The following is a 22,572-nucleotide window of genomic DNA, read 5'->3' as shown; positions in this document are numbered from 1 at the left end:
CGCCAGAGTAGATGGAGCAGATGGAGCAGAGGGAGCGAGGGCGAGCGCAGGAGGAGATGGTCAGGAGGTAGCAGGTTATGGAGGGCTTGGGAGGCCACTGTAAGGATTTTTCTCTGAGATGGGAAACCACTGTAGGGTTTTGAGCAGAGAAGTGACATGATCTGGGAGGTAAGCAAGATTGTTAGGAAGCTTTTGCTGTAATGTAGGCATTAGAAGATGGTCACGTGAACCAGGGTGGTAACCTGGAGGTGTGAAAAAGTGTCAGTTGCTGGACATATTTTGAAGGTAGAGGTGACAGATATTTGAGACAAACAAGTTTCTCCAGACTCGCTTTCTTGATCTCACCATAAAACAGGACTATTACATGTTTACAAGATGACTTTGGAATAATGTCTGGAAAAAGGAATGTTACTCGCTTATAATAGCTACCTTTATGTGGTGCTTCCTTTACGTCAGGGACATATGTCAGGGACTGTACTAGGTACTTTCATATGACATCTTATTTGGTCTTCATAGCCCTGAGGAAGGGACCTGAGACACTGTGTAAGGTAGAACAAAAGATTGTTTTTTTCTACTATTTCTAAGCTCATGTGTAATTCTGACGCTAATGCAATATGGCCTTATTCATTTTTAGGGTGTTGGTATTGGGTAGCATGGTGGAAAAGACAGATGCTTTTATACACAAATGGCAAAACAATAATGTTTCTGATAACAGTGAGAAAAAGGCCCCTAAAGAAATGTACTGTTCTGTGAAGGTAATTTGAAGTTGTTCACATCTTGTTTTACTTTGGTCTTATTGTCTTTCTTCCAGGCATTGAATCCAAGGCTCTGATAAGTGGTCAAACTCAGCCCCATTAGATATGGAACAATTAAAGACAGGTCTAGCAATGAGGCTTCTGCCCTTGACTTTCTGTATAGTCTCAGGCAAGCTGGAATTATAAGCCATGGATTCTAGACTCGACCTTTAAATGACTATTGGACAGGGTAAGAGGCTTAAATTTGTATAATGTGTCCCAAGCATTCACCATCTCAGTAATCGAGTTTCCATACATACAAAGGTCTGTTTCTGGGCTCTCTAATCTGTTCCGTTGATTGACCTGTCTGTCCCTGCACCAATACCTGTTAATCACTATAGCTTTATCATACTTCTTGGCATCAAGTGAAAATATTCCTTCACCTTGTTCTTCCTCAGGTACAGACAGCAGTTTCTGGCTACTCTTGGATCTTTGCTTTTCCATAGAAATTTTACAATCAGCTTGTCAAGTCCCCTCTATCCCCTAAAAAAAGAAAGAAGCCCCACTGGGATCTGAATTGAAATTAATTTTTTGTATAGTTTTAAAAATTATTCTTTACAATGTGATAATATGATTGACATACAATAAACTACACATATTTCAAGTGTATAATTTGCTGAGTTTTGACATACGTATACAACTGTGATACCATCACCACAATCATGATAATGAATACATTCAAAAGTTTCCTTCCAACCCTTTTTACTCCATTACGCCTTCCCATCTCCCCTATCCCCAGGCAACTACTCATCAACTCTTTGTTCCTATAGGTTAGCTTGTTTCTAGAATTTTATATATCTGTCAGCTGTCATACGGTGGCAGCTGCGTATTGCTGAAAGCTATGCCACAGGTATTTCTTTTTTTTTTTTTTATAATTTTATTTATTTATTTATTTTTTCCTCCAAAGCCCCAGTAGATAGTTGTATGTCATAGTTGCACATCCTTCTAGTTGCTGCATGTGGGACGCGGCCTCAGCATGGCCGGAGGAGCGGCATCTGTGTGCGCCCGGGATCCGAACCCGGGCCGCCAGCAGCGGAGTGCGCGCACTTAACCGCTAAGCCACGGGCCGGCCCGCCACTGGTATTTCAAACACCAGCAGGGTCACCCATGGTGGACAGGTTTCAGCAGAGCTTTCAGACTAAGAAAGACTACAAAGGAGGACCTGGCCACTATGAATAGGACTCTATGAACAGCAGGGGAGCATAGTCTGATAGAGCGCTGGAAGGTGAGAGGACGGTGTAAAAAGACTGGGCAGGGTTCCACTCTGCTGTACACAGGGTCACTAGGAGTTGGAATCAACTCAACGGTATAACAACATAGAATTTCATATAAACAACACCAAATGTATTCTTTTTTCTCTAGCAATTGGAATTGAATTTAATCTATACAACAATTTGGGAAGAACTGACATCTACATTGCATCTTCCAATCCATAAATATGGTATCGCACTTTTTCTGTTCCTTTTTTGTCTTCTCTTTTCCTTTCTTTCTCCCTCCCTCCTCCTTCTTTCTTTCATTGTTTCTTTTCTTTCTTGTTTTCTTGCCTTCTTTTGAACTGTTTTTCATTCCGTTTTGAATTGTTTCTCATTCTGTTTTTTTTTTTCACTCTTCTGTGGAAGTTATACACTCTAATTCTATTCTTTTAGTAGTCACCCTAGCCATTTTAATATGAATATTTAGCTTAAAGTCTAAAATAATTAACACTTTACCTTCCTCCTGAAAAGTATAAGAACTTTAGAAAGATTTTTCAACCACCTCACCTGGATTCATATACCATTTCGTTCAGTATTTTAGTTCTATTTTGCTTTTTATTTTTTTGCTGAGGAAGATTCGCCCTGAGCTATCATCTGTCCCCAATCTTTCCCTTTTTTTTTTTTTGCTTGAGGAAGAATCACTCTGAGCTAACATTTGTTGCCAATCTTCCTCTATTTTATATGTGGGTCACTGCCACAGCATGGCCACTGATGAGTGGTGTAGGTCCACACCTGGGAACTGAATCCGGGCTGCCAAAGTGGAGTGTGCCAAAATTAACCACTAGGCCACTGGGCTGGCCCCTATCTTGTTTATTTTTTATCTTACAACTTAGATATAATTAATACTGCCAATGTTTGTTTACATTTACTCATAAATTTACTATTGTCTTTCCTAATCATTCCTTCTCCCATCTTTAACTTTCCCATATGGATAGGGTTGCTGGATAAAATATAAGACACCAAGTTAAAACTGAATTTCAGGTAAACAAGAAATATATTTTTTAGTATAAGTACATCCCATGCAACATTTGCAATATTTGGGACATACTTATGCTAAATTATTTGTTGCTTAGCTGAAATCCCACTTTAACTGGGCTTCCTCTATTTTTATTTGCTGAATCTGGCAACTCTACTTGCAGATTATTTTTCCTTCTTTCTAAAGCACAACCTTTAGAAATCCCCTTAGAGAAGATCTATTAGTTGTAAACTTTCTCAGTTTTTGTTTATCTGAAAATGTCTGAAATTACTGAAGATCATATGCGGCCATATAATTCCAGGCTGAGAGCTATTTTCTCTGAGCACTTTGAAGACAGTATTCCACTGTGTTCTTGCTCCCACTGTTACTATTGAGAAGTCAGCTCTTGGAATGATTGTACATTACCTTTTCTCTCTGGCTGCTTTTAAGGTTGTCTCTTTGGTTTTGGAGTTCTGTAATCAAGGTGTGAATTTAAAAATAATTTATAGTGCTTGAGCTTGGTTTGCTTTCCTCAATTATTAAATTCTCAATCATTATTTTGAATAATTCCTGTCTCCCATTTTTCCTAGTTTTTCATTTTGGCATTCTAATTAGACATAGTTAGTCCTTCTTACTCTATCCTTCAAATTTTTCAAGCTCTCTTTTGTATTTTCCATCTGTCTCTCTGTGCTGCCTTCTGAGTAATTTCTCCAGGTTTATCTCTTTTTTTTGGTGAGGAAGATCAGCCCTAAGCTAACAAGCGTTGCCGATCCTCCTCTTTTTGCTGAGGAGGATTGGCCCTGGGCTCACATCCGTGCCCATCTTCCTCTACTTTACATGGGATGCCGCCACAGCATGGTTTGACAAGTGGTGCATCAGTCCTCACCAGAATCTGAACCTGCGAACCCTGGGCTGCCTAAGTGGAGCATGTGAACTTAACCACTGCACCACCGGGCTGGCCCTAGGTTTATCTTTCAGTTCATTAATTCTTTTATCAGCTACGTCTTTTTAATTCATCTATTGAATTTTAATTTCAATGATTATGTATATCATTTCCATAATTTTTATTTTGCTCTTTATTTTTTGACCAAATTTGCTTCGTCATTTTTATTAGTTCTTATTCCTTACTCACAGGTTTGATTCCATTTTTTATTTCTATAAATACCATACATACTTTGCTTATTGTCAGACTCTGATAATTCCAATACATGAAATATTAGCAGATCTGATTCTGTTTGTTGTGACTGCTGATAATGTCTGATAATGTAGCTTGTTTCCTTGTATGTTTTGTGATTTTTTTTTTTTATTGTGAGATTATGTTCCTTGGAACTTTATATTCAGAAATTCTTTGAGGATTCAGTTTAAGGTGTTTTCATCTAGAGACAATTTTGCATTTGCTTTCATCAACCTGGAAACACTTTGAATCTCAGCTTGGAAAGTGTTCAAACCTGCTAAGTGCCAGCTTGTGGCTGTTACTACTCAGAGTAGATGTTTTCCCCCATTACTTAAAGAACTGTGATGAGATCAGTGGTGATATTAATCAATGTGATTTTTTTTTTTAATTTTAATTTTATTTCTTTCTTTCTTTTTCCGCAAAGCCCCAGTAGATAGCTGTATGTCATAGTTGCACATCCTTCTAGTTGCTGTACGTGGGACACGGCCTCAGCATGGCCAGAGAAGCGGTGCGTCGCTGCGCACCCGGGATCTGAACCTGGGCCGCCAGTAGCGGAGCGCGAGCACTCGACCGCCAAGCCACGGGGCCGGCCCTCAATGTGATTTTTTAGATATTGTATAATGAAATGCGTCAACATTTGGAACATTTGCAGTGAACCAATATTTTCCAAATGATTGATGTGTGGTGTTACAAAATCATGCATAAAAGCTGTATGCAAAATATAAGACCAAAGGACTTTAAAGAATTTCATCAATATGATTTCAGATTCCACATTGCAACTTACCTTTGAGGAACCTGTCAAATTTTGGTGTAGTATCAGACAGGAATATCCATAATTATCAGAGAAGGCTATTAAAATACTCTTCCCCTTTCTAACTTCATATTTATGTGAGGCCCAATTTTCTTCATATATTTCAACCAAAACAACATATCGCAACAGATGGAATGCAAAAGCAGATATGAGAATCTAGCGTCTTCTATCAAGCCACACATCAACAAGATTTGCAGAAATGTAAAACAATGTCACTCTTCTTACTAATTGTTGTTTTGGAAAATAATTATTTTTAAAATAAAAATACACTATTTGTGTTAACATGTAATGGGTTCATTATTTTAAAGTGAGTAAATAAATATTTAAGAAATTTTAATTCCTAAGAGAGCTCTTTGGGGTCCTCAAAAATTTTTTTTTTTTTTTTTTTTTTTTTTAAAGATTTTATTTATTCATTTTTTCCCCCCAAAGCCCCAGTAGATAGTTGTATGTCGTAGGTTCACATCCTTCTAGTTGCTGTACGTGGGACTCGGCCTCGCGTTGGACGGAGAAGTGGTGCCTTGGGGCGTGCCCGGGATCCGAACCCGGGCCGCCAGCATCAGAGCGCACGCACTTAACCGCTAAGCCACGGAGCCGGCCCACCTCAAAAATTTTTAAAGAGTGTAGGTGGTCCTGAGATCAAAAAGTTTGAGAACTGCTATTCTAGGTGAAGAAACAGGAGCCTAGAGAGGTTAAACGACAGGGCCAAGGTTGCACAACTAGGGAATGGTAAAGCCAGGAATTAAATCCAGGTATGTCCAACTCAGACCAGTTCTTTCTCCTAAGTTCACTGTCTTAAATACAGAAGACTGACTCAGATGTGCACTTGTTGTATGACTTACACATGCAACTGTTAGATATCCCATCTAATATTTTTATTGTGTACCTTTTTATTTCTTGTGTTACAAAGTAACTCACTTTCCTTGAAATAAGAAAAAAGTATCCTTAAGGAAGCATGTTGAGGATGAGTTATGCTTAACAAAAAATCAGCAGCAAGGAATGCAGTCAGTATCACAGACAGTTCTGGTTCTTCAGAGGGGGATTCTGGGAAAAGACAGAGCAGCTGTATAGATGCATTGTTTTATTCAACCCAAGAGCCAAAGAGCATAAAACCATCCCGTCAGACTCATCATCCGACACATCTCTTCCCAACAAGGAGAAACTGTTCATAAGACAGAGCTCTTGTACGACAAAGCTCTACTGATAGCTAATAATAACTAATGATGTTGTAGCTGGCAGTTGCTTACCTTGTTTTTAAAACTTGCAACCTAGGACAAATCTAAATTGCCTGCGAGGTTGGGGAGATTGGATTTGAAATAAACCTGGCTTCCAGTTTACAATTAGTTCATGCATTCCAAAATCCTGGTTGTGTTGTTATCAACTTATATCAGTAAGTAGTTCCTTAATTTTTGAGAAAATATTTAATTTAAAATTTCAACGCACCTCAATGATGAAGATCTAAAATAATGACATTTCCCTGGATTTCAGAATAAGCATTTTTTTTTTCTGACAGGCAGGACTAAAGAAAAGCTAAGTGATGCCCAAGGTGATTAGGTCTCTGAGATGCCAGAATGGGATTGTCTAACATCTGGGGACATGGGACCTTTGGCATTTGTAGCCTAGAAAATATTCTCTGGATTTTGGGTGTCTTCTATAACTCATTCTCAGGATAGAAAGACAATATTTTGGTCAGAATTAGGCTCTACATAGTGAAATGTGAATTTATTATATTTAGGAATTAGGTAACGTCCATGTGGGATAAACGGATGTAAAACTGCATTTACCTACCCAATAAAGAGCATTTCTAGAAATTCTCTCCACTGAGAAACGGAGTTAGACACCATTTCTCACCATCAGAACCCTGCCAACAAGAATTTTCTGGCTCCGGAGTACACCCACAAATGGGGAGAGGTTGGGGTAAAGGACAAACTTTAGGGAAAAGCTCCCCCTAAAGACGAACTAGCTTTCTGCAGTAGTGAAGGACATTCACACTCAGGAGCATCACAAATTGGACCTGGAAGTGAAGTGGATTTTATGTTCAAACAGAAAAAGATTATAGTATCTCATTGCTTGGAGCACTGAGAAAAACAGGCAGGGATATAAGACCGATACTTGGTGTTTATAAATTATAAATCAAAAGAATGCCAAAAGCAAAGGTGGAGATAAGTAGAAAAGAATAATTTCATTGATCAAGGCCTTGTCCCCATTTTATAATTATTATTATTTTTTTTTGTTCCCTTTTTCTCCCCAAAGCCCCAGTAGACAGTTGTATGTCATAGTTGCACATCCTTCTAGTTGCTGTATGTGGGACGCCGCCCCAAGCATGGCCGGACAAGCGGCGCGCACCCGGGATCCGAACCCGGGCCGCCAGTAGCGGAGCGCACACACTTAACCGCTAAGCCACGGGGCCAGCCTCTATAATTATTAATTAATTATAACCTTTTATTTGTGTCATCAGAACGGATAAGAAAATTATAGTGAGCTAGAGTCCACTTTTTTTAGACACTAGAGCTTCAGTGTTCACTTTTTTATACATTGAGGTTGGTCTAAGGTCAATTAATATTTTCAACTGCTTATGAGGGAAAGTGTTATTCAGAGATTAATGATTATTTTTAAAAGTAGAAATATAAACAGAATACTGATTCATAAAATTACTGTTTTTCTTTTACTAATAGATAGTCTTGTTTAATCTTAAACTATAAAATACACATAGATATGTCTATATCTGTTTACAAATGGATAATATCATTATCTTACATTTGTGGAATGCTTTACAGTTTTTCAAAGCATTTTCACTCACACTATCTTCCACATACATCCTCTCCTCTGATCCTCTCCTCTGATTCCAGCAAGAAGAGCCCTGTGAGGCGAGCAGGGCAAGTACTGTTCGCATTTCATGCTGGCGGGAAGGGAGGCTAGGAGAGGTTTATGTAACTTGCTCAAGGTGAAACACTAAGATTGTGTGACTTTCATTTCAGTGATTTTTTTGCATTATATCATGTTGCTTCTCACTATATTATGTTGATAATTGAAATGTCACTATCCAGTTAATTTATAGGATTCTCTTGATGAGGCTGGTTGAACTGACCTCTCCATCAACTGACCAATCTAAAGGGGCAAGCATTTTCCCATATTTCACACATGATTTGATTACTTCTGTCCTAGGTGAACAATCTACAGTCTGGGCATGAAAAACATGATTAGAAAACACTAAGCCATTATATTACTCCAATAAAGAGCCATCTTTCACACCTCTCCAAGTAAAAAGAAACTTCAGAAAAGTCCCAAACAAAAAAATCCTAATAATGCATGTTATCAAGTCAAAACTGGATACCTTCTATCTGTTTCTTCATTGTGGTGAAGAATGTTGCCTGGATTCCTTTCTCCTGAAGACCCGACTGTCAGACCTGTGGCAGAACTCTGGACCTGATTTCAGCCTTGGGGAAGCACAGAGAACAAAACTCAAAAGCTCAACTTTCTGGATGGTGTGGATGATCCAATGGGCTCTTTTCTGTTTCTGAGTCTGCTGGCCAGGAGACCTGGATATGATAGGGCTTCAGTTCCTCAGGAGGGATAGAATCTGGGGCATTGCTCATGAGGTCGTGTCCCCGGAAGGATTTTGGGAAGGCTATGACATCTCTGATGCTTGGTGCTCCGGTGACAAGGCATATCAGTCTGTCTAACCCTGTGAGTTAAATACAAAGTTAAAAGAAAAGAATGTAATCTAAGGTTGGGAGTGACTTAGTTTTCCTATAAAGGTTGTAGAGAACTTTTAAATACAAATCTTTAACAAGTCACAGCCAAGCATAGTTCCCTGTCTTTTTAGGGAACTTTTGTTTGTTTGAGAGGTTCTTTTCTAGCTCATTCCAGAAAAATGCGCAGGACTAATATTCACATGCTACTGGGATTAATAAATGTCACAGCAATTAATAAGCCCTTAGCAAGGGCTTATTAAAGGTTGAACAGAATTAGGTGCTGTGCAGGGCATTCCAAGAATACAGAAGAAAGCCCCTGTTGTCGAGGGCCTATAATCTAGGTGAGTTTCCCAGAATTTCTCACACTCCTCCTAGCTTGATAACACAAGCAAGGTAAGCAGTCACGGCCATCAGACAGGCAGTGAATACTCCGATTGTTGCACGAGCCAGATACCATGCAGCAGTGCTTCCCTGACTCCTATGAATGTGTCTGTGGGCCCCCAGGGTCTGACCAATATTTGCTCAAGATGCTGCAGTTTTATTTTATTAAAAAACCTTTCAAATGCAAATTATCAGCCAAGTTTTATCTTTATAACTGGAAAAATATATTTTAAAAATATATCGTTGAAATGAAAACACAAACCTAAATTCCTGTAGAACTCTCTGGCTCACCCCTCACCCTCTTTACTCCTCGACCCACCTCCTGTAAGCTGAGAACCCAAATTTGAGACATAGTGCTATAGAATGAAATTTAGCTTGTAAAAAGACAGATTGTTTACCTAAGGCAATTCCTCCATGAGGGGGCGCCCCAGAATCTAAAGCCTGGAGCAGATGGGAGAGCAATTTCACATCTTCCTGAAATTCAAAAGATAATTCAATTTAAATACACAGCGAGGGTCCACTAAGTGCCACACAGCATGCTGAGGTGCTAAAGGCAAAATAAAGTTGAGTTAAAAAAATATCTTATTGGGGCCAGCCCGGTGGCACAGTGGTTAAGTTCAGCGCTTTCCACTTCGGCAGCCCAGGGTTCACAGGTTCAGATCACAGGTGCAGACCTACACCACTCATCAAGCCATGCTGTGGCGGCGTCCCACATACAAAATAGAGGAAGATGGGCACAGATGTTAGCTCAAGGCCACTCTTCCTCAACCAAAAAGAGGAAGTATAACAAGTGTCAGCTCAGGGCCAATCTTCCTCACAAAAAAAAAAAAATTCTTAAGAGGTTTACAGTTTAGTAAGAGAATATGACAAGTCACAGATATTAAAACACGCAGAGAAGTGCCTGGCGCTCAGTAAGTGCAGCTGTTATTATACTGATAATGCAAACAGAGTATGACCAACCAAGGACATGGAGATGTGGGCTCGGAAAGGCAGGATGAAAAGCAGGAAACCGTCCTCTCACAGGGGCCAAGGGAAGAGAACATTAGTAGAAGGGCAACAGTGCCAAATGCTGCTGGGAGGCACGACAACTTGAAGGCCAAGAACAGGCCACTGGATTTGGTGACTGTGCAAGTCGCTTCTGCGGGGCAACGCGTGCAGAAACGTTGGAAGTGTGTCTGAAAATGGTTCTTTCACCAGGCTACAGATCACAATCAAGTGGGGGCTTTTAAGGAACAGATGCCAAAGCCTCACACCTGGAGCTTTTTATTTAATGGTCTGGTGTGGAACAGTGGGTGTTTTTTTGTTTTGAAAGCTTTCCAGGTGATTCTATTCCTATTGCAATGGGCAGCAGGGCTGAGAACCACTGGGGTACAGGGAGGACTCAGAAGCAACGTATTCTCACTGACTGCTTTGAGAAACTTGACAACGAAAGAAGTGAAAAAAATTGGCAGGGAACCTGATGACTGGAGGCTTTGACTTGGGAGAGAAGTGAAGGGAGTTCCCAAATCCCTGGAAGCTAATGGAGGAGTCTGGTGTTCCGGGTTCTGCAATCCTGCTCTCAGAAATGAAGTTTGTCCATCCTAGCTCACACCTGTTAATCCCACAAAATGATCTTTCAGGATCAGACTTGCTTGGATCTTTTCTGTCCTGAAACCCATCCTAGCCTTCTACAGAATCATCAAAAAACCAAATTCTCAGGCCTGCATCTGTATAGACTCTTTTTAAAATCCTGATTACCCAACTCTCTATCACTAAAATCTACCCCCCCAATACAACGAAAGAAGTATGTATTAAGTGATATAAACTCCTTTCAAACCTCTCTGTCTTTCTCCAGCATCATCACCACTTTCAGCCACTCCAGACTGCATCATGTTGTGAGCAGTGTAGTGGTTAGGACGTTAGGAGTTTGGGTTCAAGAGCTGCCCTGCCTGGGTTAGAATCTTGGCTCTGCTTACTTCTGTGCTGTGTGACTTTGGGCAAATTAACTAACCTGCCTCAGCTTCTCATCTTTAAGATGGGGAGAATGAGGGTATCTATCCCACAAAGTAATCGTGAGGATTAAATGTATCAATGCATATAAAGTACTTAAACAGTGCCTGGCACCCAGTAAGCACTAATAAATAGCTATTATTGTCATTTACTTTTCAAAGTCTTACACTAAAGGTAGAGAGATAAGCTGAAACTATTCTACATCTAGTGACTCCTACATTCATAACAAACGTTTAACATAATTGACAAATATTCTGGTAAAAAAAAAAAAGGCCCAGTTAGAAGATGACGTTACCTTTAGTAATGCTGCCAGGACGTAACGCTGTAGCTCTGCATTGTGAATTCGGATAGAACCACCTCCTATCTCACTGCCGTTTAAAACCAAGTCATAGTGTTGGCTACGGACCTGGAAGATTCACAGAGACTTTATGTTAGAGAAAATTTCTGTTTCCTATTCTATAGGCTGAAGACACCGTAGCTACTTAGGGATAGTGTTTTAACTACTGGCTCAAAACCGACAGTTTCTTCCGGGGCTTCCAGAACTGGGTCAGATTGTGAAACCTAAAGTTCTTTGCCTTTATTTCCACATTTCCTTTTTCCTTGGAAGTATTGATATGGTACCTTTTCGGGCTCAGTGTACAGGAGCTGGATGTCACTGGGGTGGGGAGCAGTAAATGGGTGGTGGGCTGACTCTAGCTCTCTGGGATTTTCCTCCTTGGGAAGGAAGAGTGGGAAATCCACCACCCAAAGGAAAGAGAACAGGGCTGGGTCACGGAGCACGACTCCTCTTGCTTCTAGAAGGTCAGCACATTCCAATCGTAATTTTCCCAACAAAGAGCACTGCAAACAGAAGATACAACATTGAGTTAACTGCTGTGACAGAGTGGGCAGCAAATGACACAACCTGAATTCTGAAGCCAGGCAATTCTCTGAGAAAGGATTGGCCAAATAATAGACGAGACACTCTGCCTCTCAGGAGACAAAGACCTGAGGATGATCTGACTGCAACACAGTAGAGAATGATTGCCAGACTCAGCAGACTGGGTAAATCTCTGATAACACAGTGATCAAGAACACAGGTATCAGAGCATGACAGACCTTGGTCTGTATCTCACTTTGGCTACTGACTAACTTCTCTGCACCTTTTTCCATAGTAAAATGGGGATAAAAATATCTATTGCAAAAGACTGTTGTGAAGATTAAGTGAGAAAAGATATGTAAGGTGCAATACGAATGGCAGCTATTATGATTATTATTTCCTTACTGCTCCTGAAGGGCTGGTGAGGATCTGATGAATGCCCGGCACAGAGTTAATGTTCAATAAATAATGGCTATTATTAGAGAGGAAGTGTGGAGTAGAGGTTAATTTAAGAGTGTGACTTCTGAAACCAGACTTTGTGGGTTAGAAATCTGGCTCCTCCACTTCTTAGCTGTGTGAGTGTGAGCCAATTTTTAACCTCTGTGCCTCAATTTTCTAGTCTTTAAAATGGTAACAGTATCAGTACTTCTCTCACAGGGTTGGCATGAGGATTAAATGAGTTACTACATACAAAGTACTTAGGACAGTGCTGGGCAAATAGGAAGTGCTTGATAAGCACCACCTATGACGCGCAGGGCTTCCCTGAGAAAGGACGGTTAGTCAAAACAGTGAAACACGCCTGGAGACATCGATAGGGTGTCACTTTGTGGCCTATTCTATCCTACATTTAAATACCCACTCAGGGCACTTTCATTGTGATATTTTCAGAATGTTAAAGCTATTCCTTGTAAGTCTGGTTTCCAGTGTTCTTTCAAGGAAGTCCCAGTAGGAGTTAGAATGATACCTTCCTGGGAAAAGAAGACCAGCAGTTTCGGTTCATACCAGGGGAAAGTTCAACAGGCAAATGAGTTTGCAGCAGGATTTTTATATAATACAAAATCTCAAGTTTTTTTAAGAAATGAGTTGACAATAAAATTTGTAATTAAATACCTTTCTTCACTCTACTATTGAAGGAGAAGGGAAAGACAGTGGATTACATTTAGCTTTGAAGTTGAACTCTGAAACTTTTCCTTTGGAAAAAATAATGATAAATAAGTACAGTGTAAATATAAATTAGAAGAATGAATGTAATAAAGTACTAATCAGACACTATTACTATAAAGAAACCATACTATACTACAGTGCAAGAATGAATGTATAAAATAAATAAGTCCTGGGGATGTAATGTACAGCACGGCAACTGCAGCTAGTAAGATGGTACTGCATATTTGAAAGTTGTTAAGAGAATAGATTTTAAAAGTTCTCACCACAAGAAAAAAAAATTCTGTACCTATGTATGGTGACAGATGTTAACTAGACTTGACCTTTACAGTCTATTTTCAATATTCATGTTTGACTTTTACGCCACACTTTTTTATATTTTACAATGATCTCTAAAGCTAAATCCAGTCCTCCACATATCCTCTCAAGAATGGTGATCTAGCCAGTGCGTGTAGCACGCACTCCCTCCCAGCTGCTGCTCCTGAGGAAAAAGGGTCCCACCTCGACCAAGGAGGGCCAGGGGTGTCTGCCAGCCCAGAAGTCCTTCAGCAGTCTGATCTGTCCCTCTGCATTTTCAGGAATGCATTATGTACAAAAGTGTGGGATTACCAAATTTTCTTCATCTGCAAAACCTTGAAAATAAAAATATTTTGCCATAGCTGTACAATGAATATCAACAGCCCTCTACCTAAGTGGCTTTCCTAATCAGCCAGATCTAATCTGTGTGAGCAATGCCAACAGAGGCTGGTAACTGATGAAAAAAACTAGTTTTTATACAATGCATTATAGAGTACTGGAAGATATTTATTAATATAAAAACTCACGTAGAGCTGCTCCACTTTATGAAATTAAGAGTCAATTCAAATATGTACTATATACACAGGAGGAGAAGAGAGGCAGCATCTAGCATCAACAGCACAGATGTGTGGAGGTAAGCTTTCTTACTGCTTTCCTGTGCTCTCCAGCAGTTAGCAGGACCACATCCTCCTCGTGGATCTCCATTAGTCTGATCAGTTCCAACCTTTCCTCTTCCATTATGAACTTAGCAACGGGAGAATTCCAGTTTTGATTTGCTTTCAGGAATATAGGTAAGACCTCCTGCAATGAAGAAAAAGACGTATTCACCTTTTTTAAAAAGTGAGGTTGATTTATTTTTCTCATAGTACAAAGATTCCTTGTTCCCAACAGAAGAGAACCTACATGCAATTATCTCTGTTCTCTCCCTGAACCCCTTCAAAATGATACTAAAGGAATTTAAAAAAGTAATCTCACCATAATGAAAAAAAAAAAAGGAATGAAGGGTGGGGAGGGTTATTGCAGATAAGAGATTTCTACAAATTTCTGGCAGACTGCAAGTGAATGGAATAGGAATGATGAGAGAAGCAAGATGCAGGAAGCTCTGGCCTAGAGGACAATGGAGCAGCCCCAGCACCAGAAGGAACTGATTTTACCCTGCAGGATCCTAGAGAGGCTCATGGGTCTTAGGAAGCCTGGGGTCCCCAGGGTAATGGCCACGGGTCCTGCTGCTCAGCCTAAACTAAATCTAATGATTTATAAAAGCCCCTTTAAACATCTTTTTAAATGCCTCATTCTTAAATATGTACAATTAAAAATCACCATACACTGAAGAAATCTTGTAGCATTAAAAAAAAAAAAAGATGAGGCCAGCCCCATGGCGTAGTGGTTAAGTTCAGCACGCTCTGCTTTGGTGGCCTGAGTTCGCGAGTTTGGATCCTGGGCGCAGACCTACACCACTTGCCAGCCATGCTGTGGCAGTGACCCACATGTAAAATAGAGGAAGACTGGCACAGATGTTAGCTCAGGGCGAATCTTCTTCAAGCAAAAAAAGAAAAGAAAAAAGACAGAGATAAACAGAAAAGAATGATCCTAAAGAAAACTGATAATTTAGGGACCAAAAGACTTGAATCCTCAAAGGCACTCAAAAAGATATTTCATCAATAAAACCAAAATCAAATCCAATGAAAAAAAGCAAGACGGAGCTACTGGGAAATAAAATATGATTGCTAAAAAAAAATTCAACAGAAGAGTCAAAGAAATCTCCTAGAAAGAATAAAAAGGACAAAGAAAATGATGGGAAATGACATGGAAATAAAGAGAGACATGTAAGTTACATAAAGGGGTCCAACATACAACTAATAGAAATTCCAAAAGAGAGACTAGAGAAAATGATGAGGTCAAAATATTAGATAATAAGAGAATTTTCCAGAGATGAACAACATGAGCCTTCATATTGAAAGGGCCCTTCAAGTGGGCAACACACTGAATGAGAAAAGACCCAAAGCTAAACAAAATGTGAAATTTCAGAACATTAAGTATCAGGAGGCTGAAAGCTTACAAAGCAAAAAAAAATCAGGTCTGCTATAAAGGAATAAATTCATACAAGCATCAAACTTCTTATTAGTACCACCAGATGCAAGAAGAAAATAAAGCACTGACTTTAATGAGCTCAGGCTGTGCCGTCTAACACTGTAGCCACCAGTCACATGCAGCTATTTAAATTTAAATTAATTAAAATGAAATAAAATTAAAAATTCAGTCCCTGAGTTCTACTAGCTACATTTCAAGCATTCAGTAGCTATGCTGGCTAGTGGCTACCATATTGGATGATGCAGATATAAGACATTTCCATTATTACAGAAAGTTCCATGGGACAGCAGTATTCTAAAGGGATATGATTACCAATTCAGAACTTTATACTAAGCCAAATTATTAATCAAGTGTGAGGTTTTGAACATGAAAGACATTTTTAGACATATAAGAAATCAGAAAGTTCCTCTCTCATATGCTTTCTTAGGAAGTTACTTGAGGATATACTCCAGCACAGATAAGAGAGAGGAAGATCTGGGATCCAGGAAAAGACTGGCTTCAACTCAGAAGAGGAATGAAGAAAAGGTCCAGAAAGACACCTGTGCAGAAGGTACAGAGTAAAAACTAGGTAAGGTCTGTATATGTGAGCCTCATCTCTCATTGCAGGAAGTTAACAAAGTTTAAAGTTGACATGTTGACATGTTGACAACAATGGCCCCCACCAATGTCCCAGTCCCTGGAGAGGTCTCACCTCTCACCGAGATGCACACAGGGCCTATTAGTTTGGCACAGCAAGAAGACCCTGGACAAAAAGGAGAGCAGAGCTGAAATCCAGCTAGCATGTCATTCACCAACCCAAAACCCAGACTGCACACTGAAATGTATCTCAAATCAAAAAGGAACAGCTGGAAAACTAAATGAAATGAACAGTCTCAAATCCTGCCTACTACCAGGAAGACAGATCTGGAATATGAGTCCACCCAAGTGAAGTGCCTGCTTTTACAAAAATCAAAACTTAGAGAAATATAACAGAAATCAGATTTTCTACAGTGTCTTACTCATAGTGTCTGAAATATATTTTAAAAATTACTGAAGACTTGAAGAAACGGGGAAATGTGACCCAAAGACAAGAAAAAAAATCAGTAAAGAGAAAACAACTTGAGTTGACCCAGATACTGAATTTTGTAGAAAATACATTAAATTGTCTATTTATTATACATCATAACATAAAGGAAAATTTGACAATAGTTAATGAACATACAAGATTCTCAGCATACAAATGGCACACTAAAAATAAACCAAATAGGAATTCTAGAACCAAACAATAAAAATATCTGAAATTAAAAAAAAAAAAAAAAAAAGTTAAGTAAAAAAAAAAAAGGCAGTATGTAAACATATTTCTAAAAACAGAGACACTCTGGTGTGGAGCAAGCTAGAGCAAACACTTATTGCATTGACTTATTAATCCTTCTTCACTGTTTGTTTTTTTAACCACGAGCATGCAGCATATTGCTAAAAATTAATAAACATATTAAAAATAATTAACTCAAAATGGATTAAAGACTTGAATGTAAGACCTGAAACCATAAAAATCCTAGAAGAAAATGTAGGTAGTACACTGACATTGGTCTTAGCAGCATCTTTCCGAATACCATGTCTATTCAAGCAAGGGAAACAAAAAAAATAAACAAATGGGACTATATGAGACTAAAAAGCTTCTGCAAGGCAAAGGAAACCACGAACAAAATGAAAAGACAATCCCGCCAACTGGGAGAAAATATGTGCAAATCATGTATCCAACAAGGGGTTAATTTCCAAAATATATAAAGAACTCATACAACTCAACAACAAAAAAACAAACAACCTGATCAAAAAATGGGCAGAGGATATGAACGGACATTTTCCCAAAGATGATATACAGATGGCCAATAGGCATATGAAAAGATGTCCAACATCACTAATTCTTACAGAAATGCAAATCAAAACTACAACGAGATATCACCTCACACCCGTCAGAATGGCTAGAATTAACAAGACAAGGAATAACAAGTGTTGGAGAGGATGTGGAGAAAAGGGAACCCTCATACACTGCTAGTGGGAATGCAAACTGGTACAGCCACTATGGAAAACAGTACAGAAATTTCTCAAAAAGTTAAAAACAGAAATACCATACGATCCAGCTATCCCACTACTGGGTATTTATCCAAAGAACATGAAATCGACAATACAAAGAGATTTATGCACCCCTATGTTCACTGCAGCATTATTCACAATAGCCAAAACATGGAAACAACCCAAGCCCCATCAACTGATGAATGGATAAAGAAGATGTGGTAGGGGCCAGCGCAGTGGGGCAAGTGGTTAAGTGTGTGCACTCTGCTGCGGCAGCCCAGGGTTTGCTGGTTCGGATCCCGGGCACGCACAGACGCACCACTTGTCGGGCCATGCTGTGGCGGCGTCCCATATAAAGTGGAGGAAGATGGGCATGGATGTTAGTCTAAGGCCAGTCTTCCTCAGCAAAAAAGGGGAGGATTGGTAGATGTTAGCTCAGTGCTGATCTTCCTCACAAAAAGAAAAAAGAAACAAGATGTGGTATATATATACCAGGGAATACTACTCAGTCATAAAAAAAGACAAAATTGTGCAATTTGGAACAACATGGATAGACCTTGAGGGTATTATGTTAAGTGAAATAAGCCAGAGAAAGACAAACACCATATGATTTCACTCATATGTGGAAGATAAACAAACACATGCATAAAGAGAACAGATTAGTGATTTTCAGAGGGGAAGGGAGTAGTGGAGTGGGTGAAAGAGGTAAAGGGGCACATATGTATGGTGACAGATGAAAACTAGACTATTAGTGGTGAGCACGATGCAGTCTACACAGACACTGACATATAATAATGTACAACTGAAATTATACAATGTTATAAACCAATATGACCTCAATAAAAAAAAAAAAAAAATAGGGGCCAGCCCTGTTGCCTAGTGGTTAAGTTTGGCGTGCTCTTTTTTGGCAGCCCGGGTTCAGTTCCTGAGTGCAGACCTACACCACTTATAGGCGGCCAGGCTGTGGCAGCGACCCACATACAAAACAGAGGAAGAGTAGCACGGATGTTAGCTCAGGGCGAATCTTCCTCACGCAAAAAGAGGAAGATCGGCAACAGATGTTAGCTCAGGGTGAATCTTCCACAGCAAAAAATAAATAAATAAATAAATAAATAAAAATTAAAAAATTTAAAAAATAAAAATAAAAAGAAGAATGATCTGAAATAAGACCCTCAAAACTAATGACACCATAAGAGATCAAGCAATTATTTAAAAATATTGAATCTCTAAAAGAAACAAAAAAACTCCTGCTCTAATTAACTCCTTACCTGATTAAAATGGTCAGCTGCAAGTTTTCTAATGGACTCAATCTCTTTCCTCTTTAAGTATTTCTGATGAAAGAAAATCAAAGTAAACTCATCAGTATGACACTTAGCTTCATAAATATGTTTATGATATCAAATGGGATACAAATGTATGCTGTGTCTTTCCATCAAAATAGTAGGATTCAACAAAAATTTAATTTCTGTCACCAAATGAAAAAATTTTAAAGCTTGTTACAGGGCTTATTTTTTTCTAATTATGCAGGTGCCATTGGAAATAGCTGTGAATGTATTCCACAGATCCTGCACACGTAATATGTAATATGTAATATGCAGGATAAACGTTCAAAATAAATCTTTCCAACTGAACTGTGAAAGAAAAAATAACTCTGAGATCAATAAGAGCATTCAGAATTTGATATTTCAGGTCTCTTAAAATTTTTTATTTCTCACTTTTTAAAAATTATCTCCATGTCTTTCTAAGTGAGACATTATGGTTATTACCATTAACTAATCTTAAGGGGGCACTTAACTAGGTATGAGAGATACAAATGGTAAAAACATGGTTCACAGCCCTGCAGTTCTTATAATCTACTTGGGGAAGAATGGACATACTCAAATTGGGGTAAATAATAATAATAGGCAATATATGTTATACTGAGCTTACCTGAACACAATCATTATGTCTGGACTGGAGTATGGATACCAAATTACCTTCCACTGAACATATGAAGTGAATAAAAAGTAATGAGACTAAATTCTTATCCCCATTAATATACTAAAATGGTTATGTATCCAAATGAAAACAGTCTTTCAAAATAGTAACCTTATTCAAAATACTTGTGGGACTCCTCTTATTAAATTACCTTCAAAGCAAGTGTACTAACTACAGAAAACAGATGTGCCCTCTTAATTGAGAGTGAGTGCTTGCCCGGCCCAAGCATTCTCTCTCTCTCTCTCCTACCCCCATTTCCCTTTCATAACTCCATCTCCTTTCTCTTCCCTTGTTGCTAACGCAGTTGAGACCAGAGCCCTTAAAAGACCAAGAACCAATACGCAAGGGCTATGCTGGAGCTGATACGGGGCTGCGAGCCTTTGGACAAACTGAGGCTGAGATAGAATATCGAACACTAGTTTATGCTCATCACTGGCGGAAATTTCCCAAGTGAAGTACAGGAGTACTTTATAGCATTATTTAAAAGGAAAAAAAGCTCTAGATCTTGAGTGTAAACTCATATTCATAAGGTTTTATTGTTCTCTACTTATAGTTTTAGGGACATTGTTAGACTTTATATAAAAATATATATTCTTATTTAAAGAGAATTATTCTTTCTGAAGTTTAATATACATTCTAGAGAAAACACAGAATTGTGCTTCACTTACTGCTCCTTCAGGGATACAAATGGCTTTGACGGTTCCTTGGGGTTTACTCAGCGCATCCTGAAGAAATCTAACCTCTGTGTTTCTGAACACATTGCTGATATCTACAATCTGGAAAATGGGTAACAAAAAACGGTAACTAAATGTGAAGTAATTTTTATCTCAAAACGTTGTACAAACAAGATTTTAAACAAGAAAGTGGATCTTAAGTTTACATTTATAGAGTGCATTCATAGAGAGTTTATCATGGGTTGGGCATTGTGACAAGTGTTAATGTCTAATGTATTATTCATTAGTATGAATTCATTTCATTCATACAAGAGTATAAGGTAGGCACTCTTATTATCCTCATTTAACCGATGAGGAAACCAAGACACAGAGAAGGAAGTAACTTGCCCAAGATGACAGAGCTAGTAAGTGGCAGAGCCAGAATTTAACCTAAGCAGTGTGACGTAATGCTATTCCATACTACGAAAGAGGAAACAAGGAGTAGTTAAGGTGGCCGCTGTAAGTAGGTTGTTATGACTTTTTGTGTATTATATTTTTTCCATTCTCAGAACTGGGCACTGCCTATTCACTGCCCAGGCAGAATTCAATTTCTAAGAAATGTGCACTGATGACTTAGATGAAGAAATGTCACCAGCATTACAGAGATGAAGGGCTGTTGCTCTCTAAGACCAAAGAATGCGAGGCTTGCTAATGGCAACTGCTCTTCATAAATTCTACCCTTAACCTTAGTTAAATTGTAAAGATCTTAATAATGTGAATAAACGTTTCCATATCTTTTTTTTTTTTTTAAAGATTTTATTTATTTATTTTTCCCCCAAAGCCCCAGTACATAGTTGTCTGTCAAAGCTGCACATCCTTCTAGTTGCTGTATGTGGGATGCGGCCTCAGCATGGCTGGAGGAGTGGTGCCTCGGTGCGCACCCGGGATCCGAACCCGGGCCGCCGGCAGCGGAGAGCACGCACTTAACCGCTAAGCCACGGGGCCTGCCCCACGTTTCCATATCTTTGAGCTCTTTACAGATCAGAGAAAAAGAACCAAAAACTCTTAACCATTTGCCTTTCAAGTGCCATTTTAGCTTAAGAAAAATTAAAGAGGAAAGAATAGGGTTTTTTTTTCTTTCAAGTTACCATCCATGTCCATATAATTAATAACTTGTCAGTAATAAAAACTTTATAGCAAGGGGCTGGCCCAGTGGCGCAAGCGGTTAAGTGCACGCACTCCACTGCGGCCGCCCAGGGTTCGCCAGTTCAGATCCCAGGCGTGCACCGGCGCCACCACTTGTCAAACCATGCTGTGGCGGCATCCCATATAAAGTGGAGGAAGATGGGCATGGATGTTAGCCCAGGGCCAGTCTTCCTCAACATAAAGAGTAGGATTGGCAGATGTTAGCTCAGGGCCGATCTTCCTCACAAAAAAAAAAGAAAAACCTTTATAGCAAGAACCTTGCTCTTGGAAATCAGTCCTGGAACAGAGTAGACAGAAAGTACTGTAATGCTAACATGCTGTTATTCTCTCTTGCTGTAGCTCGGTAACAACTATGGTAACAAGCTAAAGTAACAACAAAAAATACAATATAACACCGTGTCTAACTGGTTGTAAATTTCAAAGTGGTTTGAAAGACTGCAAGACTACTTGAAGGCAGAGTCCTGAAAAAGTGAAGAGAAGTACCTTCATCCCAAAGCGAGTATCAGGTTTATCAGTTCCATAGGAGGCCAATGCCTCAGCAAAAGTCATAGAAGGAAAAGGAACCACCACAGGATCTCTGTCACTGGGCCAGGAATACTGGAGCAAACCCTCAATGAGACTCTGGATCCCAGTCTGGTCTACAAAAGACATCTCTATGTCAATCTGAAACCAAAATAACATATGGAAACTAACTTGAACAGCCGCAATATTAATATGTACGTATTTATATATTTCTCTGGTTTCAAGTTACTATTGGATTCAGCACATAAATACTCAATACATGAGGGGGGGATAAATATTACTGTACATCTGTTTTATGTCAGGCACTGTGCTAATGCTTTACATATATCAACTTGTTTAGTTCCCACGACTATCTCACGGTTCATGGTTCAGAGAGGCTAAGTCACCTGCTGTGTAGGTGGAATTAGGAAATAATGAAGCTACATTTGATCCCAGGTCTGTCCAACTCCAAAGCTTATGAATTTTGCACTTCACCACACTGATTAATATGCTAGCATACAGAAACTAAATCATAAGAGCTTTGACGAGTCCACAGATTAGATAAATAGGTTAAATATCAACATACAGAATTGTTGGTTTTTAATGTACAAGAGATTTAAGAACTTCATCATATCATAACCCTTAAAACACCATAGGAATCTCTGGCATTCCCTTGTTGATGATCATACTCCTTATAAAAAGGAGACATGAAATGGATCAAAGATT

The 22,572-nt window shown here is 39.1% G+C and overlaps 1 protein-coding gene across 4 annotated transcripts in view; it reads right to left on the bottom strand.

The window, feature by feature from the left end:
• Positions 1–5,274: 5,274 nt before the first annotated feature.
• The window catches only part of DARS2 (aspartyl-tRNA synthetase 2, mitochondrial), a 33,209-nt gene continuing 15,911 nt past the window's right edge, over positions 5,275–22,572 (bottom strand). For 3 of the 4 annotated variants that reach the window (XM_087438058.1, XM_087438072.1, XM_004425026.3), the window contains 8 exons: positions 21,829–22,008; positions 20,155–20,262; positions 18,778–18,840; positions 14,015–14,167; positions 11,671–11,889; positions 11,345–11,455; positions 9,459–9,534; positions 7,631–8,669 (listed from right to left, as the gene is read on the bottom strand). In XM_087438058.1, coding sequence (XP_087294184.1) covers positions 8,455–8,669; positions 9,459–9,534; positions 11,345–11,455; positions 11,671–11,889; positions 14,015–14,167; positions 18,778–18,840; positions 20,155–20,262; positions 21,829–22,008 — 1,125 coding nt within the window. In that variant the 3' untranslated portion in view covers positions 7,631–8,454. Of the gene's footprint in view, positions 5,349–5,587; positions 6,029–7,630; positions 8,670–9,458; positions 9,535–11,344; positions 11,456–11,670; positions 11,890–14,014; positions 14,168–18,777; positions 18,841–20,154; positions 20,263–21,828; positions 22,009–22,572 lie in introns of those variants that run through there. The other variant, XR_015553971.1, reaches the window with a different exon arrangement.

Source organism: Ceratotherium simum, chromosome 2 (assembly GCF_057802395.1).
Source record: "Ceratotherium simum simum isolate JZ-2026a chromosome 2, ASM5780239v1, whole genome shotgun sequence".
Taxonomy (NCBI): domain Eukaryota; kingdom Metazoa; phylum Chordata; class Mammalia; order Perissodactyla; family Rhinocerotidae; genus Ceratotherium; species Ceratotherium simum.
Note: the sequence above shows the minus strand (reverse complement) of the source record. Positions and strands in the feature narration are given on the sequence as shown.